Source organism: Ranitomeya imitator, chromosome 6 (assembly GCF_032444005.1).
Source record: "Ranitomeya imitator isolate aRanImi1 chromosome 6, aRanImi1.pri, whole genome shotgun sequence".
In the NCBI taxonomy this organism is placed as follows: domain Eukaryota; kingdom Metazoa; phylum Chordata; class Amphibia; order Anura; family Dendrobatidae; genus Ranitomeya; species Ranitomeya imitator.
In genome coordinates, this window is record NC_091287.1 from 340,378,009 (window position 1) to 340,392,464 (window position 14,456).

Genomic DNA, 14,456 nt, shown 5'->3' on the forward strand with positions numbered 1-14,456 from the left:
GGCTCTCGTCCAAGATCATCATGTCAGAATATACTCCGACAATATGACCACTGTAGCGTACCTTCATCATCACGAGGGCACGAAGTTCGAAAAATTAAAATCTCTGGCTTCAAGAATTTTTTCCTGGGCGGTGTAAGACTCATGCTGGTGTGGTAGTGGGAGGCAGGTATATCTCGCCCAGGTGTTTGTCCTATGTGAATTAGGCCACTCAGTATCTTCAGGGTGCTAATGGGTTAATGATTGCAGGAATAAAAGATGACCAGCTGGGGGTTTCCAGTGTCTGCCTGGGGCACACAGATTGCCTGCCTGTGTGAGACAAACGTGAGTGAAGAGCTCTGCTCAAGATCTGTGTGATGTTAGCTGGGTGGGAGAAGCCCCCCCAGTTGTTGAGATAGCAACGTATTTGTTTAGTTAGTGCCGGACAGGCTAGGATTTATTTTTATGTTTTGTTTTGTTCATGTTGCTTTCACTTTAATAAATCTGACCTGAGGTCAGCCTGCTCAGAAACCTGCTGTACGCCTCAGATTCAATGCACAAACCACGTGACCTTTGACCCCAGCAAAGGCGATCCCAGAGTGTTTTGTCACATTGTGGTGGAGAACGCGGGCATACCGTGGCACAGGCGACAGCATGGAAGACGTGGTGAAAGCCTAGTACAGTCCACTGCCGTACAGCAGCAGGCCACTGCCGCACAGCACGAAGCTAATCGCTTGATGGCCGCACAGCTGAAGGAGTTAGTGGACATGACGGTTGCAGACCGCCAACTTCTCCAACAGGTGGCGCAGCGCCTGGTGAGCATGCCTGACGCTGACCCGGAAGCAGAGTCCAGAAGGATCCATGTGAGTCGATACTGGCAAAAGCTGACTGCAGAAGATGACGTCGAGGCATACCTGACAACGTTTGAGCAGACGGCGTTGAGAGAGAAGTGGCCGAAGGCACGATGGGCCGATTTGATCGCCCCGTTTCTCTCCGGCGAGGCCCAAAAAGCTTACCATGATTTGGACCCGGAGGTCGCTCAGGACTTTGAGAAACTGAAAGCTGAGATCCTGGCCCAGCTGGGTGTGACGACGGCTGTCCGGGCACAGAGGGTACATCAGTGGACATGCCAGCAAGATAAACCGGCGCGGTCTCAGATGTTCGACCTGATCTACTTGACAAAGAAATGGCTGCAACCCGAGGTACTGACAATACCCGAAATAATCCAGCGGGTTGTCCTGGACAAGTACCTGAGAGTACTACCCCCAGCGCTGAAAAGGTGGGTAAGCCAAGGAAATCCCATGACAGCGGATCAACTTGTGGAGTTGGTCGAGCGTTATTCCATGGCAGAAGGACTTCCCGACGACACCGCCAACCCCCGGTCTGTGCCTCCTCCTCGTGGAACTGGTAAGACTGTTCCAGGGACCACGGGTGAAGGAAAATCGCTTAAAACTGTGGGGGAGGAGTCCGGGACTGCTCGCACTCCGAGACCAAGAGTATTGGACGGTGGTCTCAGTAGGGGACCTGTTAGGTGTTTCCGCTGCCATGAGAAGGGTCATGTTTCTGCGAACTGTCCTGTTACCGCTGAACCCATGCAGTGCGACGTTATAGACTCTAGAAAACGCATGTCTTTGGTTACACAGCTAGTGAGTGTGAATGCGGGTCAAAATGATACAGTGAAACACCTGTGTGAATTATCTGTTGATGGGAAAAATGTTGTGGCATTACTAGACTCTGGAAGTGTGGTGACTCTGGTGAAAGCTAGTCTGGTGGCACTTCCATCTGGTCCGTCTGACAAGTTTTCTGTGACGTGTGTGCATGGTGACACCCGCTCGTACTTAACAGCGGTCATATGGATTTCTACTCCCTATGGGTCAGTGCAGCACAAAGTGGGACTCGTCCCCGCATTGTTACAGGATGTAATCCTGGGCAGGGATTTTCCCTATTTCTGGCAGTTGTGGGAGAATCAGTTGCTCCTTCACGGTAGCTGTACCCGTGAATCTTCTCCCATGCCATCTGGAGGTCCCGAGTCCCTAGAGGAGACCCCACAGGAAGATGTTGCTGGGGAGGTTAGTGAATCTAACCTTCAGTACCCCTTCTCCGTCATGGCTGGGGAAACGGAGGAAACTGAGGAACCTCAGCGAGAGGCGGAGGCAGACAGCCATCCGGCACCCTGCCTACCAGATTTGGGAGTCCAGGTGGATGACTTCCACAGCGAGCAAATGAAAGATCCTACCCTGACTCCGGCTAGGAAAAATGTAAAAATGATAGATGGGGTACCCATAGAACCTGACACTAGGCTAGCGTACCCGTATATGGTTCTTGAAAATGATTTGCTCTACCAGGTAGAAAAAAAAGGGGAAGACACAGTGCAACGGTTAGTGGTACCCAAACCTTATCGGCGGAAGGTACTGGATTTGGCCCATGGACATATAGTGGGGGGACATCTGGGGGTACAGAAAACCACAGAAAGGATATTGCATTGTTTTGTGTGGCCTGGAATACATTATGATGTGCGTAACTATTGTGAGTCCTGTCCAGAGTGCCAAATCGCGGCCCCTAAATCTCAGTTCCGTAGCCCTTTGGTACCCCTTCCTATCATCGGGGTCCCTTTGGAGAGAATTGGGATGGATTTGGTTGGGCCCCTTCCCCGATCCGCACGTGGGCACCAACATATCCTCGTCATCGTGGACTATGCCACTCGTTACCCGGAAGCCGTCCCTTTGCGTAACACAGCTACCAAGACGATCGCCAAGGAATTGGTACAAGTGTTTAGTCGGGTGGGAATTCCAAAACAGATACTCACCGACCAGGGGACTCCCTTTATGTCGAGGGTAATGGAGGAGCTCTGCAGGCTCTTACAAATAGACCCGTTGCGTACGTCTGTCTATCACCCTCAAACAGATGGCCTGGTTGAGCGCTTCAACAAAACCTTAAAACAGATGCTCCGGAAGGCGATAGACAAAGATGGGAAGAACTGGGATTACTTGTTACCCTATTTGCTGTTTGCCATTAGGGAAGTTCCCCAGTCTTCCACAGGGTTTTCGCCTTTCGAACTGTTGTACGCCCGTCGTCCCCGGGGACTGCTGGACGTCGCAAAAGAAACCTGGGAAGGGCAAGTCACTCCCTTTAAAACGGTGATCGACCATGTAACACAAATGCAGGATCGTATTGCCGCTGTCATGCCCATTGTTAGGGACCATATGTTACAGGCCCAGGGAGCCCAGAGGCAAAGATATGATAGAGGCGCTAAGGTCCGTACATTTGCACCCGGCGATAGGGTGTTGGTCCTAATCCCTACGGTGGATAGTAAATTCCTGGCGAAATGGCAGGGCCCATTTGAGGTCCGAGAAAGAGTTGGTGAAGTGAACTATAAAGTGTACCAGCCGGGTAAGAGAAAACCGGAACAGATTTATCATGTGAATCTGATAAAATCCTGGAAAGACCGCTCTGCCCTAACGGCGGATCGGCCCCGTCCGGTTTGTTCACCTACTGTACCGGAGGTGCAGGTTGCCGAGACTCTCTCAGAACGACAAAAATCTGAGGTTAAGCAATTTTTGTTACAGAACCGACAGTTTTTCTCCGAAAAACCTGGCCGGACTAAGTTGGTGAAACATGAGATTGTCACAGAGCCTGGCGTCACTGTTCATGTGAAGCCCTACCGGATTCCGGAAGTCCGCCATGAAGCCGTCTCCCGGGAAGTGATGGCAATGTTGGACTTAGGAGTCATTGAGGAGTCGCACAGCGCCTGGTCCAGTCCAATTGTGTTGATACCTAAACCGGATGGCTCCATCCGGTTTTGTAATGACTTTAGGAAACTGAATGCAGTTTCTAAATTTGATGCGTACCCTATGCCCTGGGTCGATGAGTTGATCGACCGGCTTGGTAAAGCCCGATACATTACGACCCTGGATTTAACAAAGGGTTACTGGCAGATTCCTCTGGCCGAGGCGGCCAGAGAGAAGACTGCATTTGCTACACCGGAAGGTCTGTTCCAGTATGTCTATATGCCGTTTGGACTTCACGGAGCTCCCGCAACGTTCCAGAGATTGATGGATCGAGTCTTGAGGCCTCACAGACAGTACGCTTCTGCCTACCTGGATGACATCGTAATTTACAGCATGGACTGGGAAACTCATCTCCAGAAGGTACAAGCGGTGATTGATGACCTGCGAGATGCAGGTTTAACGGCAAACCCCAAGAAATGCCACATCGGGCTTGAAGAAGCCCGATACTTGGGCTACGTGATTGGCCGAGGAGTGGTTAAACCCCAGATCGACAAAATACAGGCAATTCAGGGCTGGCCACAACCAGTGAACAAAAAACAAGTACAGGCTTTCCTGGGGATTACCGGCTATTATCGCCGGTTCATACCCAATTTTGCAGCCATGGCTACTCCCTTGACGGATCTTACCAAGGGGAAGGGTTCCGTCATGGTAAAATGGACCTCAGCTGCTGAAGAGGCCTTCCACAGCCTGAAACGGGCTTTGTGCTCTCAGCCCGTACTAGTGACTCCTGATTTCAGCAGCAAGTTTGTGGTACAAACTGATGCCTCTGATACTGGTGTCGGAGCTGTACTTTCCCAGGTGAGGGACGGAGTCGAACACCCGGTCCTCTATCTCAGTCGGAAACTGAATGTACATGAGCAGAGGTATGCGGTGGTTGAAAAAGAGTGCCTAGCCATTAAATGGGCTCTCGACTCCCTCAAGTATTACCTGGCCGGTAGGAAGTTTAGGCTGGTCACAGACAATGCCCCTCTCAAGTGGATGCACCTCCACAAAGACCGTAATAGTCGGGTAACCCGGTGGTTCCTTGCCCTGCAGGCGTACTCTTTTACGGTGGAGCACTGACCTGGGGTGCAGATGGGGAACGCCGATGCCCTATCCCGAGTGCACTGTTTCAAAAGTGTTCTTGCTCGACCGGAGTGGTCTGAGCAAGGGGGGGGGGATATGTAAGACTCATGCTGGTGTGGTAGTTGGAGGCAGGTATATCTCGCCCAGGTGTTTGTCCTATGTGAATTAGGCCACTCAGTATCTTCAGGGTGCTAATGGGTTAATGATTGCAGGAATAAAAGATGACCAGCTGGGGGTTTCCAGTGTCTGCCTGGGGCACACAGATTGCCTGCCTGTGTGAGACAAACGTGAGTGAAGAGCTCTGCTCAAGATCTGTGTGATGTTAGCTGGGGGGGAGAAGCCCCCCCAGTTGTTGAGATAGCAACGTATTTGTTTAGTTAGTGCCGGACAGGCTAGGATTTATTTTTATGTTTTGTTTTCTTCATGTTGCTTTCACGTTAATAAATCTGACCTGAGGTCAGCCTGCTCAGAAACCTGCTGTACGCCTCAGATTCAATGCACAAACCACGTGACCTTTGACCCCAGCAAAGGCGATCCCAGAGTGTTTTGTCACAACGGAAAGACACCTCCTGTCTATCACAGCGGTCCATCTAAAGGGGTCTGCCAATACCCAAGCAGACTTTCTCAGCAGAAGGGACATACATCCAGGGGAATGGTGCCTAGATCAGGAAGTCTTCCTCTCCCTAGTATCTCGATGGGGAATCCCGAAGGTGGACTTATTTGCCAGCAGCCAGAATACCAAACTACAAATATATTTTTCTCTAAACATGACAGACAGAGCACTGGGCATGGATGCTTTCTCACACCCCTGGGAGTTCAACCTCTCCTATGCTTTCCCCCCAATCCCGATTCTGTCAAAAATTCTACAGAAAATCTGATCCAAACTGGTCACTACAATTCTGATCGCCGCCATGTGGCTGGGAAGAAGTTGGTACAGTGCACTGTTGGACATGGCCCAGGACGGGCCAATACGATTACCTCAGAAGAGCGACCTTCACCAGGGTCCCTTTTTACATCCGAACCTACACAGGTTGAACCTTGCAGCATGGCTACTGAAGCCGAGATACTAAGAGCAAGAGGCCTTTCCTATGATGTAATTCAGACTCTTCAGAGAAGTAGAAAACCGATAACTAACGCCATTTATGGCAAAGTCCTGAAGAAATTCTCATCTTGGTGTTCCCTGAACACTCCAGACCCATTCCATCTAGACCCTCCAGAAGGATCTAGATTTAGGGCTTAAGCCTAGTACCTTAAAGGTTTAGGTCTCCGCTCTTAGGTCATACTTTGACCAAAACTTAGCCAACCATCGTTGGATAAAACGCTTCATAACCTCAGCCAGTAGTATCTGTCCCAGAGTTCATAACAGTATTCCCCCTTGGGACCTAAATCTGGTGCTTAATAGTCTAACACAAGATCCATTCGAACCTTTATCGGAGACTTCTTTAAAGGTTCTTACCCTCAAAACTGATTTTTTAGTGGCCATTACCTCCGCCAGACGGATAGGAGAATTACAGGCCCTATCCATGCAAGAGCCTTATTTGAAGATAACAACAGATAGCATAGTCCTCCGACTAGACCCTACATTTTTACCTAAGGTAACATCAGACTTTCATAGAGGTCAGGACATAGTGCTGCCCTCATTCTGCCCAGATCCTTCCAACGGGAAGGAAGAATCCTTCCACACCCTGGACGTCCGAAGGGTGGTTCTTTATTATCTTCAACAGACTGAGAGTTGGAGGATTGATCAAAACCTATTTGTTCAACACTCAGGAAGGAACAGAGGCAAAAAGGCGGCAAAAAACACAATCGCCAATTGGATCAAGCAAACCATATCTCTCGCATACTCATCTCAGAACCTGTCTCCTCCTTCATCATTGAAGGCTCACTCTACACGGTCAGTGTCAACATCATGGGCAGAGAGAGGTGACTCATCTACAGAGCAGATTTACAGAGCCTTCGGTTCACACGTTCACCAGGCACTACAGACTAGACTTTAACAGGGATTTAACATTCGGCAGAAGAGTCCTACAGGCTGTTTTCCCCCCTAAGAAATTAAATTGTTGGTACAACTCCTGTACCGCTGTCGTGGAAGGTGACTGGAGAAAATAGAATTACCGGTAATTCGGTTTCTAGGAACCTTCCACGACAGCACTATTAATGATACTTATTGAATGGTTCTTGCACCTAATTGGTAATTATACATGCTACTGTGTGCAGAAAAAACTCTGGAGGCTGCAGGAAGGGGAGGGTATTTAACCTCTTTTGTATTTCCTGTCCCCCATTAGGGCGGGGAGACATCCTCCTGTACCTCTGTCGTGGAAGGTTCCTAGAAACCGAATTTGCGGTAAGACTAATTTTATTTTTTTTCCCAGAAAAAGCTCAGATACCTTGCTGTGTGCCCTTGGAATATTGTCAAAGAAAGGACATAATTTGTATTTTTCCATGTATCTTCATCTACACATGTTATCAGTGTCGGACTGGGGTGCCAAGGGCCCACCAGTATCCAACTCCAGGGCCCCACTTTTGAACTACATGCAAATGTGACATTATCCTCAATCAAAAATGTATATAACCGTGAATTGGGTAGATTGTTAAATGACTAAAATGTTGCCTTTGTTTGTACATAGTGATTGTTTTTATCGGACAACCCCTTTCATTCTGAGAAGTCTGCAGGTCTCTCTGTGTGACTGCAGACTTATGAATCCCCGCAGTACATATTCCCGGGTTTAGCCTGACACTGAAAACCTGATGTGTGAAAGTAGCCTAAGAGATGCTTAAAAAAGTGACCTGCACTTTCCTTCCCTCCATCGGGCACTTTTTTTTTTTTTTAAACCTGGAAAAAAAAAATGTGAAAAGATCTGAACAGCAAGTCATTTTACAGTAGAAATGGTGCAAATGAATAGGAAGTCCTACATGCGTTGGTTTTGTTTTCTTTTTTTTTAGCAATTTATTTTTCATGAGTTTTTCTGAGCAGACCCACTCCAGAAGACCAAGTTACCACAATTTAATTTTTGTTGAGCTTTTGACACGCTGTGTTTTTGCTGTATGAAAAATGCAGCATCTTCCAGTAGACGGGATTTATAGAAATCTCCTGCCCACTGGGCTTTTATTTTATTCCATATAAACTGACCCCCCCAACATAGAATTTTATATTGGATTTGAAAAATACACAGGCTAGAAAAAAAAAAACATACGGTACATGTCTTTATAGTGTGTTTCTTCTGCGGAAATGCCCTAAGAATGCATGTTTTCTGCTTATGACTAGATATCAGGAAGTATCAAAAACAAAGCAATTTACTTAAAACATAACAATCCAAAAAGACAAAAACTGCCTATAATAATGCCATGGAAGAAAACCCAAAAGTAACATGGCTTATCTATGGTAAAACATCAGACCGCATTAACCAGGGCCTCGATGCAGGATTGCGGTCATGTATATTTTTCTCTGGAACACTCCGGTGTTTCAGTACATATCCTTTAAAGATGCAGCCAAGGATCAAAGCTGGAGAGGAGACTAGTGTGGTGCCACCCATGGCCAGCTTCTCCCAGTGCCTCTGGCAGTCTCCTCTCCTAATATGGTCCCCGGCTGTATCTTTGAAGTATATTTTCTCTGAAACTCTGGAGCATAGCTACCTGCAATTGTGTAGCCAGGCTGATTCATGCTGCCCTCGGTAAAGGCAGTATGAATCCGGGGACAGGTTCCCTTAAGGCTGAATTACTCAATGTTTTGCATTGTAACAGTATAAACTTTTGTGTTTTAGGAATTATACTTTGCGGTTTATGCCTATACCTATAAATGATGCTTCCCAAGCACTGAAGACCAACCCAGAAAAAACAGAGGAAGCCTTACAAAAGGTAAGATGACGACTGTCTGATGTAGTCACAGCTTCCTCTCCATTCATGGTCTGCAGGCTGAAGAAGACATCGCTGGAATGGAGAACAGTATAAATACAGGTTATTTACCAGATCCGAGATCCCTTCTGGGAGCAAATTGTAGGTCTATTCTTACAGTAAGAGTAAAGTTGGCTAAAATGAAGTTTCATGTTAAATTCCCAAGATGAGTATTCTGTGAGATTTTGGTGCTGTATGTCTTCTCTGTGCAAAAAATACACTTCCCAACTAAGTGAACGGGAGTTAAAGAAATGTCACGCCAACTGTGCTTTTTTTTTTTTTTTTTACTCTGCGTAAATTGACCTGTGGTGCGTCTTTGAAATCATTAACACGTCAACTTAGATTGTAGGAAGTACGTGTTATATTTACTGATTTTTTTTTTTTTTTTAATTTTTTTTTCCCCACTGACTTGAAGGAGATGAGGAAAAGCCGAAGATAAAAATGCACGTGTGTTTTTAATGCAGTTCTGCAGCAGAAACACACTAAGTCTATGGGCACAAGATGCAGATCTACAGCGTTGTTTCCGTGCAGAAACGCTGCAGATCCGCAAGTGATTTACAGTACAATGTAAATCAATAGCAAAAAAAAAAATTGTGCTAATGGTGCGGAAAAATCTGCACGGAAAACGCAGCAGATTCAAAAAAGGATATCAATTATTTTTGCTCATCTGCTGCGTTTCTCATCCATTCCATAATAGAAATCTGCAGGGTTAAAAAAAAAATAAAGAAATCCGCACAAAAAATCTGCAACGTGTGCACATACCTAAAAAAAAAAGGTGCAGATTCTGACCTGCGTTTTCTGCCAAGTAATGCAGAATCTGCACAGAAATGTCCACAGTCAAATCTGCAACGTGTGCATATAGCCAAACACTGCATATGATCCGCACATTACATTATAAAGAAAGTTCTATTAACAAAGTAACAGGAAATAGATAAAAGCAAAGCATCTTTATCTAAAAAGAGTATTCCAAAAGGAGACAAAAAAGCAACTAAAAATAAATGTAATAAACACATGAAAAAGTGAATGAAAAAATGCAATGAAAACCCATGTAACGTAATTTAACTAATTGGTTCAGAAATCCTGCAGCAAATCTCCAACATCAAAAACTCACCAAATACTCATCTTGGGAACTTCTTAGGATTTCCATATTTATCTGAAGTTGGAAATTGAGACTCCGTTCGCGATGCTAATGACATAGGACCTGCCACTTATAACTTGGACAAGAACACCCACAACCAAGATATAGACCAGTACCAGGTAAAACGCCAGGCAGAGAATAGATATAAAATGCCTTTATTGTGTATGACTGGCAATTAAATATATTTTAACAATACATAATTTGTGCGCAGGGAATTATTTATCAATAAAAACATATAAAATCAATGTATGTATACAATAAGAGATGAAATATTACAACGGACTGACCCAAAAAATAAATACAATATTGTTTATATAAAGGTAAGAACACCCACTAAAAGTAGCCACATATCAAAGAAATGCACATAGGGTGACCAAAATGAATTTAAGGAAATGAAAAAAACATATACGGTATATAAAAAAATATATGAAAAAAGAGCCACAATGAATAATTAAAAATTTGGTAAGAAGATTTTTTCATATTTATTAATTCTCTACAATTGAGCCATAAAAGCTAGTTTTTGATTTGGAAGTTTTTATCACCAATCACTTAACCTCTATTAGCATCGTAAATCTTCTTGGCTGTTTTTATCTTTTTGGTAAACAACCTATTTTTCTATGCAGGATGACAGGATGAGCCGCGTATTGACCACTTTTATATGTGGTCCGTAGTGATCTTCTTACTATGCAGCTAGGACATCTTTTGGTGGTGTAACAACCCGCTCTTTTATACTGGGTGGGTTTAGAATGATACCCATTAATTAATTGACCGCTCTTATATATGATACGGACTATGAGTGGTTAGGTTATTCCTTACTTATATTTTTATATATAGTGCAGTAAGGATACTCTGGGGTAGATATACATCTGGCCTGTCCTCAATCAATCCTACCCGCCTTGTATTGCAGTAGTTGCGGCTGACATAGTCCTGCTTCGGCTTCCACCTACTCTAGACGCGGCTCTTTGGTGGTGCGCATGCGCGGTCGGCGTGAAGGGATTCGGCCGCGCTGCGTCTTCGTAGCTATGGTGACGTCGGGTACTCTGCCCCCGTACATCCGGCTGCGTGACGTGAACGGCTCGGATTCCGGAAACGAAAGGACCGCGCATGCGCCACCTACACCCGGGCCGATGATGCTAGTTTGGGGACATACTATATATACAGCGCCTAGGCGCTCCATGAGTCACCCCCTGACGAATGACTTGGATCCGAAACGCGCGTCGGGGTGCGCTCATACAAAGGACCGGACTGACCCTGAACTTTTTTGGATAAGGTACGGTGCGCTTCTATATCACCTATGCTTATTTGCACCTTGTAGTGGGACACCTGCTGGAGTTTGTCTGTAGCATTGTGTGCTACTCTAGAGGAGCTCGTCAGTGATAGCCACACATATTTTGGCCATATTTTATTTGAGGAATGATGAGTCTTTCTTCTTTTTTATAGTATAGTAATTTATACTGCACGATAGCACTTTTATTCACTTAGTACAGTGTAGTACACTTGTGGTGTAATCCCCTTTTCTTTGATACAGTATATAATCTCTGATTGAAAGCCCAGTATTGCACAGATAATTGCACCTTGTTTTACAGCTTTATTCTGTTATAGTTGATTACTTGGTTACATTCCATACACTTTGGAGCCAAATGGTTTATATGTGGTATTTATGCACTGTCATTGCATACATTTTTTTCTAAACTTGCACTTTATTATTGAATATTGCTTATTTTGCACATTGTTTTTTGTGCACCTATATATATACTTATATATTTTTTTATCACATAGCACTTTAGTAGGACAGTTGCTCCTCATATACCTCCTTTGGGATTTTCTTACCAAATTTTTAATTATTCATTGTGGCTCTTTTTTCATATATTTTTTTATATATATGTTTTTTTCATTTCCTTAAATTCATTTTGGTCACCCTATGTGCATTTCTTTGATATGTGGCTACTTTTAGTGGGTGTTCTTACCTTTATATAAACAATATTGTATTATTTATTTTTTGGGTCAGTCCGTTGTAATATTTCATCTCTTATTGTATACATACATTGATTTTATATGTTTTTATTGATAAATAATTCCCTTTGTTTTCTGTGCGCACAAATTATATATTGTTAAAATATATTTAATTGCCAGTCATACACAATAAAGGCATTTTATATCTATTCTCTGCCTGGCGTTTTACCTCGTACTGGTCTATATCTTGGTTGTGGGTGTTCTTGTCCTTGAATTGTGGTTTTAGTCCACATTCTTTTCTTCCACGGAGCACTGGTCACTTATAATAAATTTCACAAGTATATATTGCCATTGTGACATAGATATAAGTATATAGTGTTGTGGTGTATCTGTGGTTGTGTTTAATCACTTATAACTTGGTATAACTTACTTTGCATCAGAATTTGTTTTCATGGTTCCAGCTTAGCATATTATAAAAGTAAGTCAGTTAACAGGATTTTTTAAAAGGTAGCTCCTTTTCATTTAAGGCCACACAGACTGCTACCTGCTCATCTGCATGATGGTCAAACACACAACTAGGTTATGTCACTGAATTAAAGGGAACCTGTCACCCCCAAAATCAAAGGTGAACTAAGCCCACCGGCATCAGGGGCTTATCTACAGCATTCTGGAATGTTGTGGATAAGCCCCCGATGTATCCTGAAAAATGAGAAATAAAGGTTAGATTATACTCACCCAGGGGCGGTCCAGGTTCTGTTCTGGTCCGATGGGCGTCGCAGTCCGGGGCCTCCCATCTTCATAGGTTGACGTCCTCTTGTATTCACGCTGCGGCGCAGGCGTACTTTGTCTGCCCTGTTTAGGGCAGAGCAAAGTACTGCAGTGCTCAGGCGCCGGGCCTCACAGACCTTTCCCGGCGCCTGCGCACCTCAGTACTTTGCTTTGCCCTCAACACGCCAGAGCCGCAGCGTGAAGACAAGAAGAGGACGTCATCGTAAGAAGATGGGAGGCCCCGGACCGCAACGCCCATCGGACCGGACCTCCCCTGGGTGAGTATAATCTAACTTGTTTTTCTCATCTTTCAGGATACATCGGGGCTTATCTACAGCATTCCAGAATGCTATAGATAAGTGTTATGATCTGGTGGCCTAGGAGCAGCATGAGACGGATTCTGGAGAAGGTGGTCCCTGTACTGACCGCAAACCCTGAACCTAGCAGCGCAACTAGAAGTAGCCGTGGGGGGTACCTAACACTCCCTAGACCCCTCGGCACAGCCTAAGATCTAACTACCCCTAAAGACAGAAACAGGAAACCTATCTTGCCTCAGAGAAAATCCCCAAAGGATAGATAGCCCCCTACAAATATTGACTGTGAGAGGAGAGGGAAATAACATACGCAGATATGAAATCAGATTTTAGCATAGGAGGCCATACTAGCTAAAAAGAAAGAATAGAACAGAGTACTATGCGGTCAGTATAAAAACACTGGAAAATATCCACCGCAGAAAATACGAATCACCACATCTCACTAAAGACATGGGGGGTATATCTGCATCTCCAGAGAAATAGCTAGACTGCAAAAAATCCTTCACAGACTAAGCTATTGTTGTGAATTCTGTTGTCGAACTCCCTCCTGTGGTCGTGAATGGTACTTCGGCGAGTTCTGTCTATGGGCTCCCTCTGGTGGCTATGAGTGAAGCTGCTGCTTCTGAGGTTCCTTACACAGGTGAAGTGGTTTATCCTTTGGTTGGCTGCTCTATTTAACTCCTCTCAGATCGTTACTCCATGCCAGCTATCAATGTTTTTGCATTGGTTCAGTTCGCTCCTGGATCTCTCTGGTGACCTGCCTTCTCCTGCAGAAGCTAAGTTCCTGATAGTCATTATTTGTTCACTGTTTTCTTGTCCAGCTGGTTATCATGATTTTGTCTTGCTAGCTGGAAGCTCTGGGATGCAGAGTGGCCCCTCCGCACCGTGAGTCGGTGCAGAGGTCCTTTTTGCACACTCTGCGTGGTCTTTTGTAGGTTTTTGTGCTGATCGCAAAGTTACCTTTCCTATCCTCTGTCTATTTAGTAAGTCTGGCCTCCCTTTGCTGAAACCTGTTTCATTTCTGTGTTTGTGACTTTCATCTTTACTCACAGTCAATATATGTGGGGGGCTTCCTTTACCTTTGGGGAATTTCTCTTAGGCAAGGTAGGCTTTATTTTCTATCTCTAGGGCTAGATAGTTCTTAGGCTGTGACGAGGCGCCTAGGTCTGGTCAGGAGCGCTCCACGGCTATTTCTAGTGTGTGTGATAGGATTAGGGCTTGCGGTCAGCAGAGCTCCCACATCCCAGAGCTCGTCCTGTATTAGGTTTAACTATCAGGTCATTCCGGGTGCCCCTAACCACCAGGTCATAACAGGGTATATCTGCATCTCCAGAGAAATAGCTAGGCTGCAAAAAATCCTTCACAGACTAAGCTGGACAAGACAAAAACATGAAAATGCACAGAACTATAAGGTCCACAGCAGGTGGACAGCAAAGACAAGCCAGGACTTATCTTGGTAGAAAAACACAGCAAACTGGAGAGACCAGCAGGGAAGTGAATCCTTCAAGAACAATGGACAACTGGCACTGACTAAATGATCCTGCAAAGCTATATACCCCAGTC

The 14,456-nt window shown here is 45.1% G+C and overlaps 1 protein-coding gene across 2 annotated transcripts in view; it reads left to right on the forward strand.

Moving 5' to 3' along the window:
* Positions 1-14,456, forward strand: part of CARMIL1 (capping protein regulator and myosin 1 linker 1) — a 376,826-nt gene that overhangs the window by 231,962 nt on the left and 130,408 nt on the right. For both annotated transcript variants that reach the window (XM_069730895.1, XM_069730896.1), the window contains exon 23: positions 8,591-8,684. In XM_069730895.1, coding sequence (XP_069586996.1) covers positions 8,591-8,684 — 94 coding nt within the window. The remainder of the gene's footprint in view (positions 1-8,590; positions 8,685-14,456) is intronic.